This window comes from Zingiber officinale, chromosome 10A, assembly GCF_018446385.1.
Source record: "Zingiber officinale cultivar Zhangliang chromosome 10A, Zo_v1.1, whole genome shotgun sequence".
Lineage (NCBI taxonomy): Eukaryota > Viridiplantae > Streptophyta > Magnoliopsida > Zingiberales > Zingiberaceae > Zingiber > Zingiber officinale.
The window spans coordinates 58732001-58758610 of NC_056004.1; the positions used below are offsets into that span (position 1 = coordinate 58732001).

Here is a 26610-nt window from a genome sequence, read left to right on the forward strand (position 1 = left end):
GATTAGAGGCAGTGCTCCCTATGATACAACATCCAGCATCAATTCCTAGCGACCACCCGACCAAGCCATGTTGATGGCAAGCACAGTTGTGGTGGTGTAAGTGAGCTGCCTCCATTGGCAGCATCCTCAGCGGAGCGAATGGCAAGCGAGTGACCTGGTGTTGATGCCTAATACACCAAGGTTGGCACTAGGAGTGGCAAACCGGGAAAGCCAGGCAAAGGCGGCATAGCTGTGGTGGCACATGAGCTGCCTCCACTGGCAACATTTCTGCAGTGGTGTGAGAGACAAATGTGCTACCTGAAGTTGTCCCCATTCAGCAAGGCCTGGCGCTAGGCGTGGCAATCAGGACAGGACAGGAGCAGGGCCACACCTATGATGGCTGGACATGGGGCTGCCAGGAGGCAGTTAGTTGTTCTGGCAATGGCACAGAGCTATCACTACCAAAGTCATGGTGATGGAGTCACAGCAGTGGCGAAACATGAGATACCTCTGATGGTGGGTGGACTGAAAGGCAAACAACCAACATGGGCTGATGACGACATACACTGGCACCAATTATGCCATGGTAATGAAAATGCAGCTATGGTGCAAGGAAGCTACCTTCATTGATGATTCCTCCAGCGGAGTGAGAGGCAACCCAGCAACTTAGGGCCCCTGATCATCCACCAAGGCTTGGTGTCAGGCATGACTTCTTAGAAGAGTAACCCTGGGGTTCAAAAGGTCAGATAGTGTTGGAAACAAGCACAATTTGAATATCTGCTTAGCAGATTACAGTTGGGCAGTTGCGCAAGGCTGCTCCCATCCTAAGAAAATTCTTGGTAAGTAGAAGTTGTCACTAAGGTATAGACCCCTAGCCGGTCAGGATAAGGAGATAGCTCGGGTAGGCCTAATCAAGATTGTAATCATTTTTCATTTGGATAATATTTATTTATCTACCCAAAAAGTTCTGACTTTTCTAACAAGTAACATGCACGAGTTGGATTAACTTGTTAACTTTAGTTAAATAGATTTCTTGTGGAAAAAAAGTAGACCATATGGTTTACAAGTAATTGGGTATTGATTGAGAAAATAACAATTTGCTCAGTCAGCGTCTTTCAGTTGAAGTAGCTTCAGACTGTTCGCTCTGTCACTCATAAAAACCATAAGATGGAAATGGCACACTATCATGTCCCACATCTTGCACAAACCTAGTATGGAGACCACATCAAATGTCTCCATATGACCAAATATGGTGAACACCCATTGTCTCCTAGCATTGATGGATAATAGAAAGTCCGGAGGATCAGATAGAGCCCCTCCTGCCCACAAATTGAACTAATTCTTCCATAGTAACAAGATCAAGGGCAGAGACAACATAAATAATATGTGAAACATTCAGCTGATAGCCACCTGCCAGTAGCCTGTACCATCGAAAAAACTAGAAAGAGGTAGAGGTTACAGACACAATGAATCTGAATTGATATGTTTAATGAGAATAACTAAGTCTATAAGCACTAAAAGTCTACAAGTGGTTGGCAGTGGGAATCTGAATTCATTAAGAACTCCGTTAGTGGAAAATGTACAATGATCTATGTCAAGTAAAATTCATTAGACAAAGATAAAATGTTACTGTGTTGCCAGAATGAATACATTTCTATTACAAATCATATATTTAATCACCTCTCAAACAACAACTAAATCCTCTTACTTTGATACGAGCATGGCACACATGGACCTAGGTATCACACACATTTTGTAAAAAATGGAGACAAGGGACTCGACAAAAAAATCAGAAGTTTGGACCATCAGCAGCAAAGAGTGATCGTAATCTGAGAAATCAAGATATATCTATATCTTGTACTTGTGAATGTTCCAATTCTAGTTTTGTTAGGCTAAATCTACCTCCCAATGGTTAACCAAGATATTTTTGAACCTGTGGAGATACTAATTTCAACGCCTAGATGTTGTGAAACCATTATTTAAGTAGATCTTGGAAAATTATATGTTTTCATTTTGGTAATCTTGAGGAATAATCATTTTATATTTTGGTAATTTGTTATTCTAAAACTTTAATTCAATTAACTTTTGAATTATTATGTACATATTTGGAAGCAAACAATTAAAGTGGAAGAGGTTTATAGATTAAATCTCATTTGAGTTGATCTCAACACATTTTGAAATGAAGCATACAAGTGTCAGCATGGAATTGTACTCAATTCATACCATTGAAACTAGAGTCTCTGGCATAAAAGAATACTTTAAAACTGGACGTTGACATACATCTATAGTTTAGTTAGCGAAAATTAGCTGCAAGTCGATGATATCGGATGAAAATCACAAAAGAATCAAATACGTGGATTCTAAAAGTTAAAATAGATTTATCCTAAAGAGAGGATAGACTTCTTATATATTAAACTATAAAGTCTAAAGTATTAGATATATTTCTTAATTTTAATACTATGAAATAACTAAATATTTCGAATGGCCAGTGTAAATTGAAGAGATGAACTGCACATTATGTTGAGTCTGACAAAATTCTATTGAGGAATATTTATGAAGGCTAAACAACATTGTCATAATCCTAAGGGTGCGTTTGGTTCAATATTATCATGCATGACCTTTGTTATGTGATTACCATAACTAGCTTATGGAGAATAAAATATAACCAAATGTTGTTTGGTTCAATTTTAGATAATGTAAAAAAAAATTATTTGTTTGGAGGTTTTAGTGTATAACTTAATATAGGTAATTGTACCACTATCCGAATTAACTAATAAAAAAAAATAAATAAATATATTGTTAGCTAGAGCCCTAGAGCCAATCATTTGATGATTGTATTTTTGGACTTGTTGTATCATATTCTATATAAATAAAGGCATTTGGTTTTTGGTTATTATACTTGTATTGGTGCCAAATAAACTAAGTATAATAACGTCCTTGAGTAGAAGATTCTTACCTATATCAATCGATTGGTTGAATCGATAGTGAGATGATATAGAGAACACTACTCTTAATCATTCTTAGTCGAGTATTAACATTCAGGGACAATGTTAATGCAATAAGACTAGCATGTAGGTCAACTCGATGACTTGATCTTACAAGTCATGGATATAGAGATATCAAGTTGACACATGGGTATGCATTAGAGAATGTATACTAAATGACCCGCCATGAGAAAGTATCATGGATCGTTATATGAGTGTCATATACTTTCTCATGTGACTATTAGTATGACTACTAGTCCTTAGACCTGAAGTCACCATAGTTCCCTACATAAGGAGTTATGTATTTTGGTTTCGTCAAACGTCACCCGTAACTGGGTGGACTATAAAGGCGATTACTGGGTATGTAACGAATTATGCAGAGGGATGTGAGTGATGTAGATGGGATCTATCCCTCCTATATGACAGGAGAGACATCGGTATTCTTGATAGAGTGAGACCACGAAGTGCATGGCCATGCCCAAATGAGTCAATATAGGATATTGAGCTCATTTGAGTTAGTGAGTCTACTTGACGTTCAAGATTTAGATTGGTCAGAGGATGACACGGTCTATGTCTCACATTGATCAATCTAGATGTCTAGGATAGAAGGACACTTGTCATATTTTGTGAGGAGTCACAATTAGTAGTCACAAGGTGATGTTGGATCTCAACATTCTTGTAACTTGGGTAGCAATGATGTATTGCTAGATACCGCTCATTGCTTATGTTTCTAAAGGAGTTTAGAAACATTGCCAACGTTACAAGAACCTATTGGGTCACACACAAAGAACAAGTGGATGGAGATTAGGTTCATATGATGAACCAATTGGATTAGGTTCATATGATGCACCAAAGATTGGATTCGAATTAATTCAAATTAGACTTATTGAGTTAGACTCAATTAGATTCAATTGTTGAATGAGTCTAATTTAAATTTGATTCATTGAGTCAATTTATATTAATGAATTGAGATTCATTAAATTAAAATTGACTTGAATCAAAAGTTGGATTTAACTCAACAAAGAAGAGAATTGGTCAATTTTGACTTGACCAAATGGAAGTTGAAACATCAAGTTAGACTTGATGTATTGCCACATCATGAAGGTTGACTCATCCTACATGGCATGACTAACCTTGCCATATCATCTCCACATCATCAAGGGAGATCAAGAGGTTACAATCCTCCATTTAATGTGGCCGGCCACATTAAATGGGGAGTTACCCATGTGTGGCCGGCCACATAAAAGAAAAAGAAGTTTCATTTTGTGGCATTGATTTGGTGGTGTTGAATGCTTCTTCCTCCTTAGCTCTCTTCCTCCTCCTTTGTTGCTGTTGCCGTGGATTCCAAGCAAGGTGAAGGTGAGTGAGTTGAGTTCCAAGAGAATAGGGTGGAGTGAAGGTCACAAAGGAGGGTACCTAGAGGAGTGTATGAGATTCCTTTTACTTTCTCTCCTTTCTCCTTTTTTTAAATCCTACCCGAGAGCCCTAGAAAGTGCTAGCACACTTGTGGTGCTCTCTTCTCCATCCTTGAGTGTTAGAGAACACATCTTGTTCGTGTGGATACTTCTAGAGGAGTATCTACTTTGATACTCTTGAGATCCGGCACCGTTTGGACGAGCGGGAACGCAAAGGGCTTCGCTTCAAAGGTATAACCCTTTTTCATGTAGATCTAGGAGTAGATCTCGGTAGAAACTCGTATTCGTAGTTTTTCGAAATTTTTCTTTGCACAGATCCGTTGGCTTTGGGGCTTTCGGGATTTCCGCGACGCGAAAACGCAATTTTCGCGGCCCGAAAAACCCAACAGTGGTATCAGAGCCACGTGCGAAGACGAATACAAGTTTATTTTGTGTTTTATGAAAATTTTTCAGTTCTATAATATTCTGTAAATTTATGATTTTTATAGTTTTTATGGGTATTTTTCGCATAGAAGCGAAGCACAAGTGTTTCGATACTTGTAGGCTTCGACTACCGAGAAGAATTTTCCAAAACGGCCAAGTTTCACCCCAAAACTTTTTGGGACAGCGGGCTAAGGCGCTGTTAGATCGCAATGGAACCCTCGCGATGGTTAGATCGTGGGTAGGGGCGCTGCCCCTGGCCCCGCAAGGGGATTCATTCCGCGATTGCGCCCGAAAACCACTAAACGGAACCACCGAGAAATTGTACTCGTAAAAATTGTAAAAATTATAGAAAAATTACAGAAAATTATAGAAATATATAATTTTGAATTATATATTATTTTTGTGATAATCATGGCCCAAAGACCCAATTCGATTGGATAATTCGTGTTGTAATTCATAATACGGCCTACGTGCCGTGATGTGATGTGCGTGTTGTATTTTATTTTTTTTTCCGACCTGCGCGTCGTGCCTTTCTCTTTTATTCTTGTTGTAAATTAGATTTAGACTCGAATGTAACTCGAGTTTCAAAATGTAATGTAAATTTTGAGGCGATGGAAGGTCCACTCGAGAGGGAGTTACGAGGAGGGCGCGAGCAACACGAGGTGGTCAAAGGAAGGAGCTTGAGAAGCTGTTGACCTTAGGTTGACCATCCGATCTTCTCATTGGCTTGAGAAGATCGTAGTAGGGCCATGACATAATCACAAAATCATTTAATTAATTGCTTTTTGTGTATGTGATGCATGCTAGTTAATTAAGTAATTAATTAGTGTCTAACGATTAGATTAGATCTAAGTCGTGCACATGATGCACCCTTCGATTAGATTAGATCTATCGAGTATATGATACGCATCATCATTTAGATTAGATCTAAATCGCGTCAACTCGTAATGCCTACCATGCCGTGATACCTACCACTACCTCGATCGCATGTTGTTGTTGAATCTGCCAAAGCAGAGCAACACATACTATCTTGGTAGGGTACAGAGGGACAATTTTGGTCCCACCTATCAACGCATGGGTGAGTACAACTCAATTAGATTGAGTAACTAGTTAACTCAATTAGATCGAGTTTAACTATAGGCATTATCCAATGGTTGGTAGATAGGTCAAAATCACGTTTATATTAACTCTTGGGAGTATTAGCCAAAGCTAACTCGAGTTTTAATATAAATGCAAATTTTGATCCTATAAATAAGAGTTGCATAGAGATGTAATTGGTAATCGTTACCTACCGATCATACTAAGTCTTGGGCGTATTAGCCAAAGCTAACTCAAGGGTTAGTATGATGTGGATCTTATCCCACATGAATTATAGAATTCAGTGGGAGCATCATTTAGTTAAAGGCCTAATTAAATGATTAAGAATATGATACTTATTTCTGTATTTATTTCTGTTGTAGATTACCATGACGTCGAATACGAACACCTTCTCCCTGCGATCTGTCCTCGAGAAGGACAAGCTCAACGGAGCAAACTTCCTGGACTGGTACAGGAACCTGAGAATAGTTCTCACCCAAGAACGTAAACTGTACGTTCTGGAGCAGCCCATTCCGGAGGCTCCTCCTGCCACTGCCACGCGAGCAGACCGAGATGCTTACAAGAAGCATCAAGATGACGCATTAGATATGTCCTGTCTTATGCTCGCGACCATGAACTCTGAGCTTCAGAAGCAACATGAGTTGATGGGTGCTTATGGTATGGTTGAACATCTTTGTCACCTATATCAAGGACAAGCAAGGCACTGGAAGAGGAACTCCAAATAATACCTGGAAGATCTTAAGAAGAAGAGAAATAAGATTTCTACTTCAGGTATACATGTTATAGAAGTCAACCTCTCTATTTCTTCATCGTGGGTATTAGATACCGGATGTGCTTCGCACATTTGTACTAATGTACAAGCGCTGAGAAATAGCAGGGCATTGACGAAGGGTGAGATAGACCTACGAGTAGGCAATGGAGCACGGGTTGCTGCTATTGCTATAGGAACTTACCATCTATCTCTGCCCTCTAGGCTTGTATTAGAATTAGATGATTGTTGTTATGTGTCTGCCTTAACTAAGAACATTATATCTGTTTCTTGTTTGGACAAGAAAGGTTTTTCGTTTATAATAAAGAACAAATGTTGTTCCGTCTATTTAAACGAAATGTTCTATTGTAGTGCAGCTCTGATAAACGGACTCTATATTCTAGACCTTGAAAGCCCTGTCTATAACATAAATACCAAGAGGTTCAAGTCAAATGACATGAACCAAACCTACCTCTGTCACTGTCGCTTAGGTCATATAAATGACAAGCGCTTATCCCAGCTCCATAAAGATGGTTTGCTGGACTCATTTGATTTTGAATCATATGAGATATGCGAGTCATGCCTACGAGGCAAGATGACCAAGACTCCCTTTAGTGGGCACAGCGAGAGAGCGATCGATTTGTTAGGACTTATACATAGTGATGTATGTGGCCCTTCAATGTCACTGCTAAAGGTGGTTATAGGTACTTCATCACATTTCCTGACTTCGGTAGATATGGTTATGTGTACTTGATGACACGTAAGTCGGAATCCTTTCAAAAGTTCAAAGAATTCAAGAATGAAGTCCAAAACCAGCTAGCAAGAGTATTAAGATACTTCGATCAGATCGAGGTGGAGAATACCTTAGCCGTGAGTTTCGTGACTATGTAGGATCTATCCCAACTCACTCCTCCTGGAACACCACGGTGGAATGGTGTATCCGAAAGGAGAAATCGTACCTTATTAGATATGGTACGATCCATGATGAGTCACAGATCTTCCGACATGGCTATGCTCTAGACACGCAGCTTTTATACTCAACCGAGTTCCATCAACGTGATAAAGACACCGTATAGGATATGGATTGGGAGAGATGCCGGTGTCTTTCGCGAGGATTTGGGGTTGTGAGGCTTACGTTGGGCGTCAAGTCTCGGACAAATTAGGACCCAAATCCGAAAAGTGCTACTTTATTGGATATCCCAAGGAAACTAAGGGATATTACTTCTACATTCCAGTCAGCACAAGGTAAAGACTGGGGTCTTTCTAGAAAGGGAATTTGTTTCTAGAAAGACTAGTGGGAGCACGTTCGATCTTGAAGAAGTTCAAGATGCGAACGATAGCACTGAAGCCTCGATGGAAGTTGAATGGAACACAAAGTGTTGTGAATGATGTTGTTCCACAAAGAGTTGAGGAACAACAACCAGTTCAAGTAGGCGTACCTCTTCGCAGGTCCGATAGGAGCGTCGTCACCGGCTGAGATATTCATTTCTCTTGTCGACCATGATGACGTTGTGCTCATAGATGATGAGCCTACCACCTATTAGGAAGCTGAGACCAGATTCAAGAAATGGCTAGAAGCCGTGAGATCCGAGATGGAATCCATGTACACCAACCAAGTATGGACTTTGGTTGATCCACCAAGGGTAAAACCCATTGGGTGTAAGTGGGTCTTTAAAGAGAAAGACGGCATGGATGGAGTTATCTATAAGGGTCGTTTGGTAGCTAAAGGTTTGGCAGATTCATAGTATTGACTATGATGAAACCTTTTCTCCAAAGAACGATGTTTAAGTCCATTCGGATCATGCTTGCTATTGCGACCCACGACTATGAGATATGGCAGATGGATGTCCAAACCGCGTTTCTGAATGGAAACCTGCTCGAGGATGTGTACATGACACAACCTGAGGATTTTGTAGATCCACAGCATACTAGCAGAGTATGCAAGCTGCATAGGTCCATTGATGGACTAAAGCAAGCTTCTCGGAGCTGGAATCTTCGATTCGATGATGCAATCAAACAGTTTGGTTTTATCAAGAACGAAGATGACCCTTGTGTCTATAAGAAGGTTATAGGGAATATAGTTGTCTTCCTCATATTGTATGTGGATGACATACTACTCATTGGGAAGGACATCCCTATGCTTCAGTCTGTCAAGACTTGGCTAGGGAGTTGCTTCTCAATGAAGGACTTACGTGAGGCATCCCGCATTCTAGGGATACAGATCTATAGAGATAGATCTAAGAGATTGCTTGGCATAAGTCAGAGTACATACATGGACTCCGGTTTGCCATGCAGAACTCCAAGAAGGGGTTTCTGCCGATGTCACATGGCGTGAGTCTTTCGAAGACTCAAGGTCCCTCTTCTAGAGAGGAGAGAGACCGCATGGATCAGATCCCTTATGCCTCAACCATAGGATCGAGAATATTCTTAAGTACTTAAGAAGACTAAAGAATATTTCTTGATATATGGAGGCAATGATGAGCTAGCTGTAAAGGGTTACAGTGATGTCAGCTTCCAGACCGATCAAGATGATTACCGATCGCAGTCAGGGTTCGTATTTTGCATTAATGGTGGTGGTGTCAACTGGAAGAGTTCGAAGCAGGACACAGTAGCTGATTCTACAACAGAGACCGAGTACATTGCTGCATCAGAGGCAGCAAAGTAGCCAGTTTGGATTCGCAAGTTCAGCACTGAACTTGGGGTGGTTCCTAGCATTGCTGATCCTATTGAGCTCTATTGTGACAACAATGGAGCTATAGCACAGGCGAAGGAACCTCGCTCACACCAGCGGACCAAATACATACTGCGGCGCTTCCATCTCATTCGAGAGATCATCGAGAGAGGAGATGTGAAGATTTGCAGCATCGCAGATCCCTTGACCAAGCAGGTCATTGGGGCTTAGAGCCTACACTGATTGGCACTAGTGCTAGTGGGAGATTGTTAGCTAGAGCCCTAGAGCCAATCATTTGATGATTGTATTTTTGGACTTATTGTATCATATTCTATATAAATAAAGGCATTTAGTTTTTGGTTATTATACTTGTATTGGTGCCAAATAAACTAAGTATAAAAACGTCCTTGAGTAGAAGGTTCTTACCTATATCAATCGATTGGTTGAATCGATAGTGAGATGATATAGGGAACACTACTCTTAATCATTCTTAGTCGAGTATTAACATTCAGGGACAATGTTAATGCAATAAGACTAGCATGTAGGTCAACTCGATGACTTGATCTCACAAGTCATGGATATAGAGATATCAAGTTGACACATGGGTATGCATTAGAGAATGTATACTGAATGACCCGTTGAGAAAGTATCGGATCGTTATATGAGTGTCATATCCTTTCTCATGTGGCTATTAGTATGACTACTAGTCCTTAGACCTGAAATCACCATATCCCTACATAAGGAGTTATGTACTTTGGTTTTCGAATGTCACCCGTGGCGGGTGGACTATAAAGCGATTCTTGGGTATGTAACGATTATGCAGAGGGACGCGAGTGATGTAGATGGGATCTATCCCCTATATGACGGAGAGACATCGATTCTTGATAGAGTAAGACCCGAAGTGCGTGGCGTACCCAAATGAGTCAAAATAAGATATTGAGCTCGTTTGAGTTAGTGAGTCTACTTGGAGTTCAAGATTTAGATTGGTCGGAGGATGACACGGCCTATGTCTCATTGATCAATCTAGATGTCAGGATAGAAGGACACTTGTCATATTTTGTGAGTCACGATTAGTAGTCGCGAGATGATGTTGGATCTCAACATTCTTGTAACTTAGGTGTGATGATGTATTGCTAGATACCGCTCATTGCTTATGTTTCTAAAGGAGTTTAGAAACATTGCCAACGTTACAAGAACCTATTGGGTCACACACAAAGAACAAGTGGATGGAGATTAGGTTCATATCATGAACCAATTGGATTAGATTCATATGATGCACCAAAGATTGGATTTGGATTAATTCAAATTAGACTTATTGAGTTAGACTCAATTAGATTCAATTGTTGAATGAGTCTAATTTAAATTTGATTCATTGAGTCAATTTATATTAATGAATTGAGATTCATTAAATTAAAATTGACTTGAATCAAAAGTTGGATTTAACTCAACAAGGAAGAGAATTGGTCAATTTTGACTTGACCAAATGGAAGTTGAAACATCAAGTTAGACTTGATGTATTGCCACATCATGAAGGTTGACTCATCCTACATGGCATGACTAACCTTGCCACATCATCTCCACATCATCAAGGGAGATCAAGAGGTTACAATCCTCCATTTAATGTGGCCGGCCACATTAAATGGGGAGTTACCCATGTGTGGCCGGCCACATAAAAGAAAAAGAAGTTTCATTTTGTGGCATTGATTTGGTGGTGTTGAATGCTTCTTCCTCCTTAGCTCTCTTCCTCCTCCTTTGTTGCTGTTGCCGTGGATTCCAAGCAAGGTGAAGGTGAGTGAGTTGAGTTCCAAGAGAATAGGGTGGAGTGAAGGTCACAAAGGAGGGTACCTAGAGGAGTGTATGAGATTCCTTTTACTTTCTCTCCTTTCTCCTTTTTTTAAATCCTACCCGAGAGCCCTAGAAAGTGCTAGCACACTTGTGGTGCTCTCTTCTCCATCCTTGAGTGTTAGAGAACACATCTTGTTCGTGTGGATACTTCTAGAGGAGTATCTACTTTGATACTCTTGAGATCCGGCACCGTTTGGACGAGCGGGAACGCAAAGGCCTTCGCTTCAAAGGTATAACCCTTTTTCATGTAGATCTAGGAGTAGATCTCGGTAGAAACTCGTATTCATAGTTTTTCAAAAATTTTCTTTGCACGGATCCGTTGGCTTTGGGTCTTTCGGGGTTTCCGCGACGCGAAAACGCGATTTTCGCGGCCCGAAAAACCCAACATATATATATATAATAATAATATTAATATTAATGGTGATTATATAAATAATTAAATTCAGATAATATTTTCAAATTTTTTATTATTTTAGAAAAATTTTTAGGATAATTTTGCTGGGAACTAGATCTATTTAATTTATCCCGACTATAGTCGCCACTAACAGAATCGTCGCTTGCCGAGTCACTACCACCGCCAGCTTGAAGAACTGCCTGCAACCTCCGACACGACCAGCCAGTGGCGAGCCGCTGCCATTGGAACGACGACGACGGCAACAGCTTGTCGAAGGCTCGTCGAGCCAGAGATGAGCCTTCGACGACTGTGTTTGGCGGGTGGCGTGTGTAAGCTTCTCGCTGGAACGGTGACGACGGGCACAGCTTGTCGGAGGCTCGTCAGGCTGGAGATGAGCCACTTGCTGCGACCTCCGACCTCCAGCAACTGCGTTCGACGGGCGGCGTGTGTGAGCTTCTCGTTAGAACGACGACCATGGGATAGCTTTCAAAGGCTAGTGCCGCCTACTGCCACCTCCAGCCCCCCGGCCGACCCGCCCCGGCGAGTCTTTGGTGTGACCTCGATGTGCCCTCACGAAGGAACGCGAACAGGTGCGCCGATTCTCGATAACCTCAAGAATACATAGAAACCTCCAAAATTGGAGGTAATTTCATTCCGGGTTTCATTCCCGAATTGATGTTGTTTGCTAATGCTAGCGGGTATATATGATTACTTAGGAATAGTTGATTCTCTAAACCAAACACGATTATCATTGATAACTTTGGATGAATAACCAAAGTTATCACAGCTGACCCTCAACCAAACAGTCCCTAAGTGATATGACACAATGTATCACAATTTCAATGACCCATCATCTGGCGGGCCTAAACTGGTTGAACCATGGATTGAGTAGAAAATAAATATATAAAGTGGAAAATTCAATGGACTTGTGGGTTGGCTTCCCACTCAATCTGCAATCCAAATTTAAAAATTCCAACCATTTCTATATTTTATTATTATTTTTTGGTGGGCTTGTGGGCGGGGCCCGCCTAACCCATAATCCACCTTAGGTTGGGTTGGGTTGGAAATTTCCCAGCCCACCAAGATATAGGCCCGCCCCGCCAGATGATGAGAACTCTATTAATGACCTACATCATTTTCGTGCCATTCCTTTTTGGCTATTTTTCTTCCTTATCTTCTCTAGGTGTATTCTCCCTCTTCTCTCTATCTTTGCTTCACATTTATTGTTAAATTTTCTATCATTTAATGTCAATACAAATCATGATTTTAAATCTCGTACCATGTTGGGCGAAACTTTCGAAACATATCATTTTGGTAAATCAAGGAAATTCAATACCACTTGCTATCAAGTTTCAAAATCTTGAGTTATATTGTAATTTTGATCTTTGACTAGAAAGATTATGAGATTATGGTATCATGTCGACACTAGATGCATGGTGTCGGTCACAAATTGGAGGTTGATGGAGGAAGAAGATGAAGCAAAGAAGAAGACATTGTCTATGTTGAGTGATATCGTGTTCGATAATCTATAGGAATGATATATTTTGACTGTTTCAACATGTTACAAGATTTAAAACTATGCTCGGTATGCTTCATATCCTTCCTTTTTCATCTCTAATCTATTACCGACACTATGCATCAAAACATTGGTATAATACCAAACGTAATTGTTCCAATCAAAGATCGATACTTCAATACTGTTCGAGATTCTTTGATACAAATAGAATGTTTCTATTTTCATATTTTAAAAATGTTTTTTTTGTTGCAACATGAAATATTTCACTATAGTTATTCATTTAATATTTATCAATTCTCTAACATTTTGATGGATTAGTGCTTTATAATATATACCCTAATTAATATTAGTTATTCTTAATTAAAGGTAATTCTCTATTTTGATATTGTTTTAATGATATCCACTTAGGCATTTTATAGTGAGTCAATTGCATATCATCAAGAATTGACATTTAATACCTTGTTTAAGAGTTTTCACCTACCTGTTAGATGTGTATTTCAACTTATATATTTTGGGGAACTTGCCACTTGATTGGCAATTCAGCGCTCTAAGCCAAACTGTTATCTGAAATTGCCAAATTCCAAATTAACCTGTGCTTTAAAAATTTAAATAATAATAATAATAATAGAAAGAGATTGTTTTAGTGCCCTCTTAGTTTAAGTACTTGGTGGCCAACCAAAAGGCCATCAAATTTAATCATAGTGTCAGAAAGTTTGAACAAGACATCAACATTTAATTATTAAGCAAGACGGTGAACAATAAATATAATCATGCTAGTTGACCCAAACTAGAATGCAGATGACTATTGTTGAAAGAACATATACCATACTGTAATCAAACAAGATTTCAACAACTATGTTTTTCAACTGACCTACACAACTAAAAGATTGATGTAACACTATTCAGTATGTGAAAGAGCATACAAAACATGCCAATACCATCATTAGATAGTTAACAGTTTCAGGAATAATACCTCATAAAGAACTGTAGTAGGTTCCCAAGGAAGAAATACAGCTTGAAGAAGTACTCCATCTGGAAACTGAACTCTTACTAATGCCCGTTTGTATTTTCGTCTAGCAGCCATAGCTTGCTTCTCCCGATATGATTTAGGAACCAAAAGCTGAGAATCTGCAAATTTTTTCTTCCTTAGATCAGCTTCTCTCTTCAGCTCCCCAGCAGAAAGGCTATAGAAAGAATCCGGCAGGTCAATTTTTGATGCTTCACTTTCAGGAACAGGGAAGAATACACGGACCTGTAAAATTTAATTCTTCATAAAACCTAATAGGTGAAAATTCATACAAACATTCTACTATGGACTATGGGCAAGCCCATGCAACAAAAGAGAATCTAAAGCCCATCAAATACAAGAGATACACACGACATATTTAGAAAGAAGGGAGCATATCAAGAGAATTAATTTAATTTATTTTTATTCAAATCGAGTATCTTTTATTTTCAATAGGATTGAGTCGAGTATATTTTATTTTCAAAAGGATTGAATTCAGTATCTTTTATTTTTAGTAAGAATAAAATATTTCTTATTCAGTGTTTGTTTTCTTCCTTTGTCACGAAGGAATGTCACTAGTTATATTTAAATGGCTGGAACAATGTAATACAAATTATGACTGAGTTTATAAAAAGAAATCAAACCCCCTAGGCCGAGAAGTTTTCTAAATCCCAACGAGCCTCAAATTATCCCTATTAGGCTGTCAAGGTTGTATAACCAAGAAGACAAAGATTGATTCCACTGATCAACCTGTAAACCGTCCCATTACGCAATCCATATCCAAGCGCCATAACAAACTGGTATCAGAGCTCATTGTAATGGGTTACTTACAAGTACTTCAACAACGCTTTGATATTTTTCTTAAAATTTACCAAGAGGACAAAACTGTCAATGAAAAGCGACAACAGCTCATCCACGCTCAACTAGAGGAATTGTCCAAAGACTTCTCTAAGCTACACTCACACAACAACCAAGTGAAGAGGGCTGCAGCAACCATCCTGACCCACAATGGCACCGCTCAAAAGGGTACTGTGACCATAAAGAGAGATCCTCATATATACCACGGTATTCATAACTGAATTTCCCACGTTATGATGGACGGTATGATTTGTTGGGATGGCTCATGTGACCATTTTTTTTTTTTTGCCATCAACGCACTCCGTAGGAAGAAAAAGTTGGCCAAGCCTTGTTCCATCTAGAGGGAGATGGCCAATTACGGCTCATCAAATGCAAACGTGATCAACCTCATATTCAATGAGAGGAATTTAAATATTTGTGTAATCTGAGGTTTAGGTCGCCTATTCGCAACAACAAATTGGGCGAGCTTGCTAAACTTGAAGGATCAAGATCCGTGGAAGACTATCAACAAAAGTTTGAACAATTGATCTCCCATCAGTTGAGTTTTGTCTATCTTTATAAATGCTAAGGTTTTAAAATTCACTAGGCGCTAGCAAGGGCCAGACCAGCACCTAGCGCCTAGACCATCTAGGCAGGACTAGGTGCCACTAGGCAGATTCAACGATATCAACATAAATTACATAATAATTAAAACAAATTATCTTTCAATTTGCAAGTATCAAAATTAAAACAAATTACCTTTCAACTTCAATGAATAGTGCAAGTGTATGATGAAATGACATTTTCAAAGGATGATACTTTGGCTAACCTTCAATTCAACCCCTTTCAAGTCACTAGGAAAGATCAAACAATAAGGGGGCGTTTGGTACACGCATTTTCCATTTTCATTTTCTGGAAAACGCGCATTTTCTGGAAAATGGTGTTTGGTTTGCGTTTTCCGCGCGCGTTTTCTAAAAAATTGGCTATCGTTTTCTAGAAAAACAGAGAATGACAAAAAGTCGTTTTCTGTTTTCTAGAAAACGCGCGTTTTCCAGAAAATGAAAATGAAAACGGTGCAAACCAAACGCACCCTAAATTTTTCTTCAAATCAATTTCTCCATCCTTTTAACTCTCTGATTTCTCCAAAATGTGATCTTCTTCACAGGATAAGGCTTTGGCTAACCTTCAATTCAACCCCTTTCAAGTCGCTAGGAAAGATAAAATAATAAATTTTTCTTCAAATCGATTTCTCCATCTTTTTAACTTTTTGATTTCTCCAAAATGTAGTCTTCTTCATTCGCTCTGAAGATGAAGTTTGGTGCTAGCTGCTAGGGCAACCAACAAATCGATTTTTTTGTTGGACCAAAGTTTAGGGCTTATAAAACCTAAGCCTAATACAAAAAAAGTTACATTTTAATTTTTTTTAATTGGGCTTTAAATTTAAAATCCCAAACTAAAAAAAATCATAAAAACCCTTATTTATTTCTACGGCGCTTAGACGATTCGACCAATTAGTCGACACCTATGGCTGCCTAATCCTGCCAAGGCCTCCTAAGCTGACCAACTAGCATGTTTTTTGTATGATTGGCTGGCGCCTAGGCGGCCACCTAGGCTAATTTTTATAACACTATTGGACACCACTCTAAACAAGTGTCACACCGCAATGCACCCCCATCTAGCCACCGAAGCAACCATTTATCAAACGATTAAATCAGGAGGAAATGGAAGAACGACGTGCCAAGGGCCTTTATTTTAATTGCAATGAACTTTACACTCCCGATTACCATTGCAAATGTCTTTTCTGGCTTGAAGGATTAGAAGATTATGATGAACAAGATCACATTGAGGATGTTGAAATTTCCCTCAATACGATCACATGCATTCGTGCCCTCAAACTGTACGAATTCATGGGAAGAGGTAGTAGCTATCATAGAATATTACCAATCATTCATCTTTGCGGACAAACCCAATTTTCAAGGAGGGGGTAATGTTATGGACCGTGAGCAAACCCATGCAACAAAAGAGAATCTAGAGTCCATCAAATAGAAGAGATACACGCACGACAGATTTAGAAAGATCAGTACATATCAACAAAATTGATTCAGCTATAGTAATTGATTTTTATTTAAGTCAAGTATCTTTTATTTTCAATAAGATTGAATCTAGTATCTTTATTTTTAGTAAGAATGAAACCTATTTTATTCGGTGTTTGTTTCATTCCTTTGTTGAGAAGGAACGTTATATTTAAATAGCTAGAATAATGCAATAAAGATTATGAGTTTACAAAAAAAAAACCAAACCCCCTAGATCGAGAGATTTTCTAATCCCAACGAGCCTCAAATTATCCCTACCATCATAGGTCGTCAAGGTCGTAAAACCAAGAAAACAAAAATTGATTCCACCGATCAACTTGTAAACCGTCTCATTACGCAATCCATATCCAAGGCTCATAACACATTCGTGTGAAACTAAAGAAAAAAATAAGTAGATATCTTGCCCGCCAAATAATAAGCAACTGATGCATTAAAGCAATGTTCAAATTTGGTAAGATATTAATTGACTACCTTCGAACCTCTTGAAAACTAGGCAAACATAGCAATTGGTTCAAATGTGCACAAGTTTAATGATCACAACTGAAAATTGGTGTATCATTAACAAAAATATTACAGAACACTAATTGTGTTATTAATATGTCACCTATTTCTGTATGTGTTTCCTACACAATAATATAATTTTTCTCTTTTGTCTTTGTTGAATTACAGAAATTCAAAATGTTAATGATGCACTTTGTAATAATTCATTAAACAGTACAATTTCATTTTTAGTATCAATAAATATAACTCTTATATGCAAAGTGGAGCTCTCATTTTAATATATTGAAGCAAATAAAGAAACCAAGTAGTTGATGAAAACATTAAGGTCATAAGGAGTTATGTCAAAAGTGATATACAGATACTTAAGTCATATACAAATGTCTAAGTTGATATCTTTAATTACTATTTTATATTGCTTTTCCTGTTTAGTTTCTTCTTTTAACTTCCCTAGATAAAATAAATGATTTATGTTCTACGAGCCTAAGATATAATTAATAGCCGACTGATCTCTAAAGAGGTCTATGTCAATAAAAAAATTCTCCAATTGCATCCTTAAGGGGCTCATATAAGATGTCATTTGAGGGCTCTTTTACATTGTCACCCAAAAGTTCATTTATTGAGGTTGAATTATCAAAAAGTTTATTTAAACTAAAATTTACTTAAGTGAGATAAGGTATATTATTTTAAGTGAGATGGTTTTGTGTTTACATACTTGGCCATCTTTCAAAGTTTGGTGGGGCATATCTTTTTATCAATTGTTTTTTCTTTCTTTTTTGTCAATATGTGATGGTTTTCATTCATTTTTGGTACTAATGGTTAGAATAAATTGTCAATATTTTCCAACAGATCCATTAAGTTTAATTTTGGCAAATCGTAGTTATCGAATGAAAGTTATGTCAAGGTTTAAAATCTCGATGTTTCGGTACATGCCGATATGATTTCGATAAATATATTTATTATATATAATTTAATATATTGATTTATGTAATTTGACAATATACTTTTCTCAAAACTTCTGAAATAAAGGATAGATAATCTAAAGTATTTCCTAAATGTAAAGATCAAACATTCATATTAACAAAAATATGTATTTCATATGCTTATGAAGCAAGAATCTAAAACTAGAGAGATAAAAAAAAGGAAATTATTATCTATAATAATTATATAAATTAATCCTAATATATATATAATAATTAAATAAATTATTTATTTATTTATTTATTTATCAATTTATATAATATATATTTATATAATTATAATTTATAAATATTCTAATTTATATATATAATAAAATTTTAACAATTAAATTATTTAGAATTATTTATAAAATTTTAAAATTATTTTAAATAATTTTATAAAATTTTAATCTATTTTTTAATTTATAAAAATAATTTAAAGTTTGATTTTAAAATTATTTTAAATTATTAAAAAAAGGGGCAATCGGTGCACGAAGCACCCGTCATGCGGGGTCCCAAGGAAGGATCCATTGTACGCAACCTATAGTTGTCAAAAGTGCGAAGCGCAAAAAAACACTCAAGGGTCATAAATAAAATATTCTTTGATGAAGCGGTAGATTATTCAAAAAATCTAAAAATAAATCAAAAGTCATTGAAAATGCAATAGATAAAATATCAAATATCAAAATAATCATCTTCTTCTTCATCTTTATTGTCCAAATCTACGTCACCAGCTCCATCGCATGGATATGTATCCATCAGTATCTTCATCAATTTCATCGTCAAGGTTAATCTCTTCTTCATTAATAAGACTAATTTGAGCCGAAGATTTTGCTTTCTTTTTGCTGATGCAGATGATAATGTCTCTTTTAAAGAAGACGCATTTTGAGATCAAAAGTCATATGCATTTTCACCAACCCCAGATGCCCGTGCTACATCACTCCAACGCAAATCTTCACCTTCACAGACAATGTCTTTGTTAAGAGAAAACCGTGTATTAGACACCACGGAGTTATTGACTTATATAGAGAAGGATATACAACATAATTACAATAATACCCCTAGTTATTATGTTTACAATATTATAACACTCCCCCTCAAGCTAGAGAATATAGATCATATATACCCAGCTTGTTACATATGTAGTCAATTCGAAAACCTCTCAGTGATTTAGTAAATATATCTGCTAGTTGATCATGTGAGTTGACAAAACTAATAGATATTTCTTCTGATATTATTGGACGAAGAAACTCCGAATTATTCAAGAAACACGAAAAGACCTCTGGAGGGCATCCAATGCCTTATGTGACGTTTATCGTGTAATACAAGAAACTCCACCATAGCAAAGGAGCAAGTGGTGAGCCCATGATCCGACAGGTGTAAAAAAGAAAAGATTGAGCCTTGGGGAGTCGTCTTTTCGCTAGTCACTCTTAGCTATAAAGTTACTTTATGAAAAGTAAAGGTGTGCTGAGTCATGTAAAGTATGGGTGTGCTGAGTCAGTATGTGTTGTAAAATCCATAATAACCAACAAAGATGATGAGTAGGAAGGACGATGGGGCTAAAGAAGGGCACCCGCTTCCTATCGTTACAACTTCGTTGAAGCTATATAAGGACTATAAGTGTAGAGGTTTAGACACACTTGAGCAACACCAAGGTGTTTATTCCTAAGTAGTAGTTTAGCTTTCTCTCTAACAAAGTGCAGTCAACTTTAATATGCTTTGCCCTCTCATGAAAAACTGGGTTCGAGGTAACATGCATGGCAGTCTGGTTGTCACATATAAGTGACATTTGTGTAACCTCCCCAAACCTAAGTTCCTGAAGCAACTCTTGACTAGTTATGGCCATAGCCCGATACTCTGCCTCTGCACTGGATCTTGCCACAACATTCTATTTTTTTTAGACTGTGTTACTTCTAGCCCCAAGAAATATTTGAATTTGCCGAGGTCCTTTGTTTGGAAATGTTTAAAAAGATGTTTCACCTGTAAAATCCCAAGATGATCACTACCTGTGATGACAATATCATCAACATAAACCACTACGTAAATGCAACAAGTAGATGAGTAGCGATAAAAGACAGAATGATCAGTCTCGCTCCGAATCATGTCAAACTATTGAATTACAGTACTAAATCTATCGAACCATGCTCTGGGTGATTGCTTGAGGTCATATAAAAACTTCCGCATGCGACCTACAAAACCAGAAGACTCCTCCTGAGTAACAAAACACGGAGATTTCTCCATGCAAACTTCCTTGAGCAGATCACCATGTAAGAATGCATTTTTGATGTCCAACTGATAAAGAGGCCAATGGCGAATCGCAGCAATTGACAGGAATAGCCGAACAGAAGACATCTTGGCAACAAGAGAAAAAATATCCCCATAATCCAATCCGAAGAGTATAGCCTTTAGCGGCGAGATGCGCCTTAAGTCTGTCAACCATACCGTCTGGACCAACCTTCACCGTATACACCCATCAATAACCAACAACAAACTTCCCAGGTGGTAGAGGAACGAAGTCCCAAGTCTCACTACTCTGTAAAGCACAAATATCATCGAGCATAACCTGTTTCCATCCTAGATGGGCAAAGACATCACCTGCAGTCTTAGGAAGAGAAACAGAAGACAAGAAAGAAAGACAAAAATAATAGGAAGAAGAAAGACGATGATAACTCAAAGAAACATAGTGAGGAGAAGGATTACGAGTAGAACACATACCCTTTCGAAGTGCAATAGGAATATCAGAGTAAGGAGATGGGATCGGAGGAAATGGCGAAGGACTTAGCTCCAAAGATGTGTCCACAACAGTGTCAGGTTAGTCGGCGGCAAAGCAGGACGAGGACGACGCTGATAAACTCGCAAAGGAGGAAACAAGGCTGGGGATGATAGAGGTGCCTCCGAAGGACAAAAGATAGTCACTGGTGCAAGTGGAGAGGGAGAATCCTCGGACTGGGAAGCAGGAAGCCCAAAAAATGAAATCGAATCAAAGAATGTGACATCAGCAGATATGAAGTACAACGAAGAGTTTATACCCTTTATGAGACCATGGGTACCCAAGGAAAACGCACTTATGAGACCGGGGAGAGAGTTTATCAATACTAGGATCAAGATCATGAGCAAAACATATAGAACCAAAGACCCGAGGTGGTAAAGGATGAAGAGGATAATGAGGGTAGAGGATATGATGAGGTATTTTACTCTGGAGAGTGGAGGAAGGCATACGATTGTCTGCAACCCCATTCTATTGAGGGGTATGAGGACAAGACGTGCGATGCAGTACACCATGAGATGCCAAGAAGGAACGAAACTGAGTAGAAAGATACTCGCGTGCATTATCACTTTGCAAAGTTCGAAGAGAAATACCAAACTGAGTTTTGATTTCATGAAAAAAAAATTGAAAAATAGAAAAATAATTCTGAACATTCCTTCATCAGATACAACCATATACAACAGGAAAATCGTCTATAAAAGTAACAAAATATCATGATCCCAATGTACAAGAAACATGACTCGGACCCAAAATATCAAAATGAACCAAAACAAAGGGGGGCATAGCCCGACTCACAGTGTGAGGAGAAAAAGAACTACGAACATGCTTACCTAACTAACATGACTCACAAGACAAAGACTCTAAATGAGAAAGACTAAGATGTAATTGTTTCAACTTATCAAGACCTGGATATCCCAACTGAGCATGAATAAGAAGTGGAGATGCCGCCGTCGAACCAACAATAGAGAATTGTTGAAGCCGATAAAATCCATGAGACTCACATCTGAAGTCAATCAACCTCCCCGTACTCCGATCCTGTAAGGAAACAAATGTTTTAGTAAAAAAAAAATAACATAATCAAGAGACCGTGTAAGTTGACTTAATGACAATAGATTAAAGGGAGCTCCGGGAGCACAAAGAACATTATGAATAGAAAGAGACAGAGAAGGAAGAACAATACCAATACCCTTGGATTCAATTTGGGAACCATTAGCCATGGTAATAATTGGTAAATAACCATAAATAGTGAGAGAAGAAAATAGAGATTTATTACCAGTGATATGATCAGTGGCCCAGAATCAAGAATCCAAGGACCTGAAGAACGAGATATGCCAGCAAAGAGTGGAATTAGAAGCCTAACAATCCTCAAACCATTTCAGAAAGTCATTATAGGAAGGTTGTGGGGTCGGATCCGATGGCGGCTGCGCAGCGAAAGCCGAAAAAGCGACAGAACTCTGAACGACCTGAGCAACGCAAGGAGGTCGACCATGTAGACTCCAACATGGTAAATAACCATAAGTAGTGAGAGAAGAAAATAAAGATTTATTACCAGTGATATGATCAGTGGCCCCATAATCAAGAACCCAAGGACCTGGAGAACGAGATATGCCAGCAAAGAGTAGAATTAGAAGCCTAACAATCCACAAACCATTTCAGAAAGTCATTATAGGAAGGTTGTGGGGTCGGATCCGGTGGCGGCTGCGCAGCGGAAGCAGAAAAAGCGACAGAACTCTGAACGACCTCAACAACGCAAGGAGATCGACCATGTAGACTCCAATACTTATCAATCGTGTGTCCTGGTCGGTGGATCACACAAAGGACGTCCTTTGCCACCCTTACGAGGTGGAGGTCTGATGTTGTTTCAAGAGACCAAAGCTAACGAGTCACTAGGAATAGAAGGAGGCAACAGCAGGGACATGGAGGAGAGTCGCCCGGGTACTGTCTATGGTAGCTTGTGGGGCTGCCCAGGATCTGATCACGAACATGAGAATAATCTGAGGGTAGACCATATAAAGCCTGAGACATAAAAATTTCTTCCGATTTTCAAACTCTGCAACAGGAGTGGCCGCAGGTGGAAGTAGTTCATTTTAGTCACAAAGAAAGCTAGAGACCGAACCCAGATAAGTTGACACTGAATCCTTAATTTGATGGGCACTGAGGATGGTCATGAGATCTTCACAAACTTGATAGAGTTGTCGAGAGGTGTTTGTAAAGAGTTGTTGAGCTTGTGTCCAAACATCTTTACAGATTTTGTGAGTACGGAAGACATCCCTAAGAGATGGATGGTGGCTCGGATAATGCAACACAACTGGGCGTCAACCTTTCTCCACAGAGGACGATCGACGACTTGGACATCCTCTTCGGTTTGAGAGAGGTGTCTCATAACCCTGTCTAACAAGTCAAATCTCAATGTGAGAAGTCAAGAGGAGTAGTTCTTACCATCCAACTGCTCGGAGGAGAGTGGTGTAGTGATGTGGTTGGTAAAGATCGAAATATCCGGCTTTAGAGTGATGGAGGTAGCCATTGATTAGCTCGGTGAAAGAGGGCAGTAGCCCGACTCTTCGGCGATGTCGCAGCACCTCGGAGAGACTGCAGGAGAATTAAGGGTTTGCTGCGGCGTTGGAAAATTTAGGGTTTGCTGCAACGGCATTGGAAAATTTAAGGTTTGCTGCGGCGCAAGGATGCTACGACGCAAGGATATTCCACGCTGAAGGAAGAGCAACGACGGCTTGTGCTCACGATCGGGAAAGAGATGCCTCTACTAGCGCGCAAGGAATGAAGGCGGCGGCTTGTGGTCGCGAGCGACATGAGAGGGAGAAGCATGCGACGCACGAGGGAGAAGTAGCGGATTGTGCTCGCGGGCGACGCGAGAGGGAGCGACTTTCTCGAGGCTGAGGAGCAGATCCTGGTTGCGGAGGTCGGCGTCGGCGTCCATGGCGACCACGGAGAAACCGAAGCGGGCGACGCGAGAGGGAGAAGAGGGATCGAGAGATATTTTCTCCCGTCCAGGCGTGACTAATGGCGACAGGAATTGGTGGCTGCGGCGGAAAAATTAGGGTTTGACTCTAATACCATGTTAAGAAAAAATCGTGTATTAGAAACCACGGAGTTATTGACTTACATAGAGAAGGATATATAGCATAATTACAATAATACCCCTAGTTATTATGTTTACAATATTTTAACAATCTTTATCTGTCATCCAATTTTTCCAACAATCATTCGTTACTCTCATCTATCTCTGACAATAATAGAATCAATCTTATCTTGCATGTCATATCTTCTTCTCAAACCTCTATTGTACTTGATATATACTAAATCATTCAATCATTATTGAGACAATCTATTTCTTTTCTTAGAGCATCCACATCAATTACCCTATTCAAAGATTTTACTTTAAATTTTGGATAGGATAACTAAAAAACTTTTACATCAACTACCCTATCCATTCCCTAAATTATGCATTTATGAATAGTAGTTCTCAAAATTTAGGGAATGAATTATATTCCCTAGACATTATAGAGACGAGAGAAGAAATAGGGAAGCTAATATATGGTGTATTGAAAAATAGATATCTAAATTTAATAAAGTAACTTTTTTACCCTAAATTATGCATTTTGAATAAGGAAGCTATGATGCAGATGCTCTTAGAATGTATCTACAAAAATATTAAAAAGTAAAATAAGTTAAATCCACAATATAAATTTTAATATATATTAAAAAATTCTAACTTACATGTTCAAAAACACTCCAAATGCGTTCACAGCCTGAAGAAAACCATATGAAATTTAAAATCTTCATTGCAAATATTTTTAATTCAGATGTTGATGCACCATAAGAAGACCATCAATCAACTTGAAACACAAAAACATATAAGATTAACTTTATTACTGGAATATTTATAATGCATAATATATTATTTATGAATTTACTTGGTGATTTTGAAGTTCTTTGTCTGATAGTCATGGCAAACCAAAAAGTCCTTATGTTTTCTTATATTTTTTTAATTGATTTGTGATCTTATCCTATAAATTCTCACCTCTCACCAATCTAGAGATGCACTTGTACAAACCCTCCATCACTTTTATATCATTTTCTATATTAGGTTTGAATAAAAACACTCTAGATTCAAGAAATATCTGGCCGCATGCAAAGGTCAATGGAGTTGAACATTCCATCTTTTGTCAATGCTACGACATTTTTCTTCCTTATTTTTAAATGGCGCAGCAATAGCTTCTTTAGCTCTGTCTATTGACAAACAAATATAACTCATAGGAGACCTTTTTTAACCACCTACCATCCATAATACTTTTACAAACAACCAACTTTTAATGCAAAAGTCATATTTTTCTAAAAAGAAAGCATCGATATCACTTCTGCTACACGTTTTCCAGCAACCTCTTTAGAAAATCGACTATTTGCCCACTTTTCAGATGTAAACATTTTTCTCAAATTTGCTTGTTGTACGTAAAACCGATTTAAAGTAAAAAAAAAAAAGTGATTGCGAAACGTGTCTTTACAGTTCTTACCATGTCTCTCTATCCAATAAACTCTCTCATCATGCTCAATACTTATGATCTATTATAAATATAACCATTCACTATCAATGCCCGTTCATATTATTATTTGAGATGTGGAATTTTGAATATATCCTCGAACAACAAATCTAAACAATAAGCTACATAGGGAGTTCAATACAAGTGTGGAAATCGGTTTTTCAAAAGAGGACCTAAAAAAACAAAGTAAATTTAGTCAAAAAAAAAAATATGATCCAATTCTTAATTGAAAGCAACATAAATTTAAAATATTACTTGCACTAACACTGAAACTTGCATTATTTGTTACAATCTTAACCACATTTTTTTCTCCAATGCGATACACAAATTTAGAAAGTAACTCAAACATCTTATTATGAGAATAGCCTGAAGCATCAACTAATTCAACAAATGCATTTCCTTTAGGACCATTTACCAAAAAATTTATAAGAGCCTTGTCCTTTTTATCCGTCCACCCATCTGCCAATATTGTGCACGCAAACTTAGCATGATTTTCTTCGTGGGATTTGAGAAGCGAGTTATATTTGGTAACTCCTTCAAATACTTAATCCTAACTTCATGATATGACGGAGGCTTCATCCCCAATCCAAATTGCCTAATAACTTCAATACAAGACTCAAAAAAATCATATTTAATAGCATTGAAAGGAATTCCAGCATCATACATCCATCTAGCAAATTTCTCTATGGCAATATCCCTTAACTTCTTTTTATTTTTATCAAATTGTCCTTTGTTTTTTGCACGTCTTTGATTGACAATTTCATCAACATCTTTCATAAAAAAAGATTAATAGATCTAGTTTGTTACACTTTTTACCTTGG

The 26610-nt window shown here is 38.1% G+C and overlaps 1 protein-coding gene across 1 annotated transcript in view; it reads right to left on the reverse strand.

The window, feature by feature from the left end:
* LOC122027305 (plant UBX domain-containing protein 2-like) overlaps window positions 1–26610 on the reverse strand; it is a 50590-nt gene that overhangs the window by 2407 nt on the left and 21573 nt on the right. The window contains exon 2 of the mRNA XM_042586242.1: window positions 14047–14325. Coding sequence (XP_042442176.1) covers window positions 14047–14325 — 279 coding nt within the window. The remainder of the gene's footprint in view (window positions 1–14046; window positions 14326–26610) is intronic.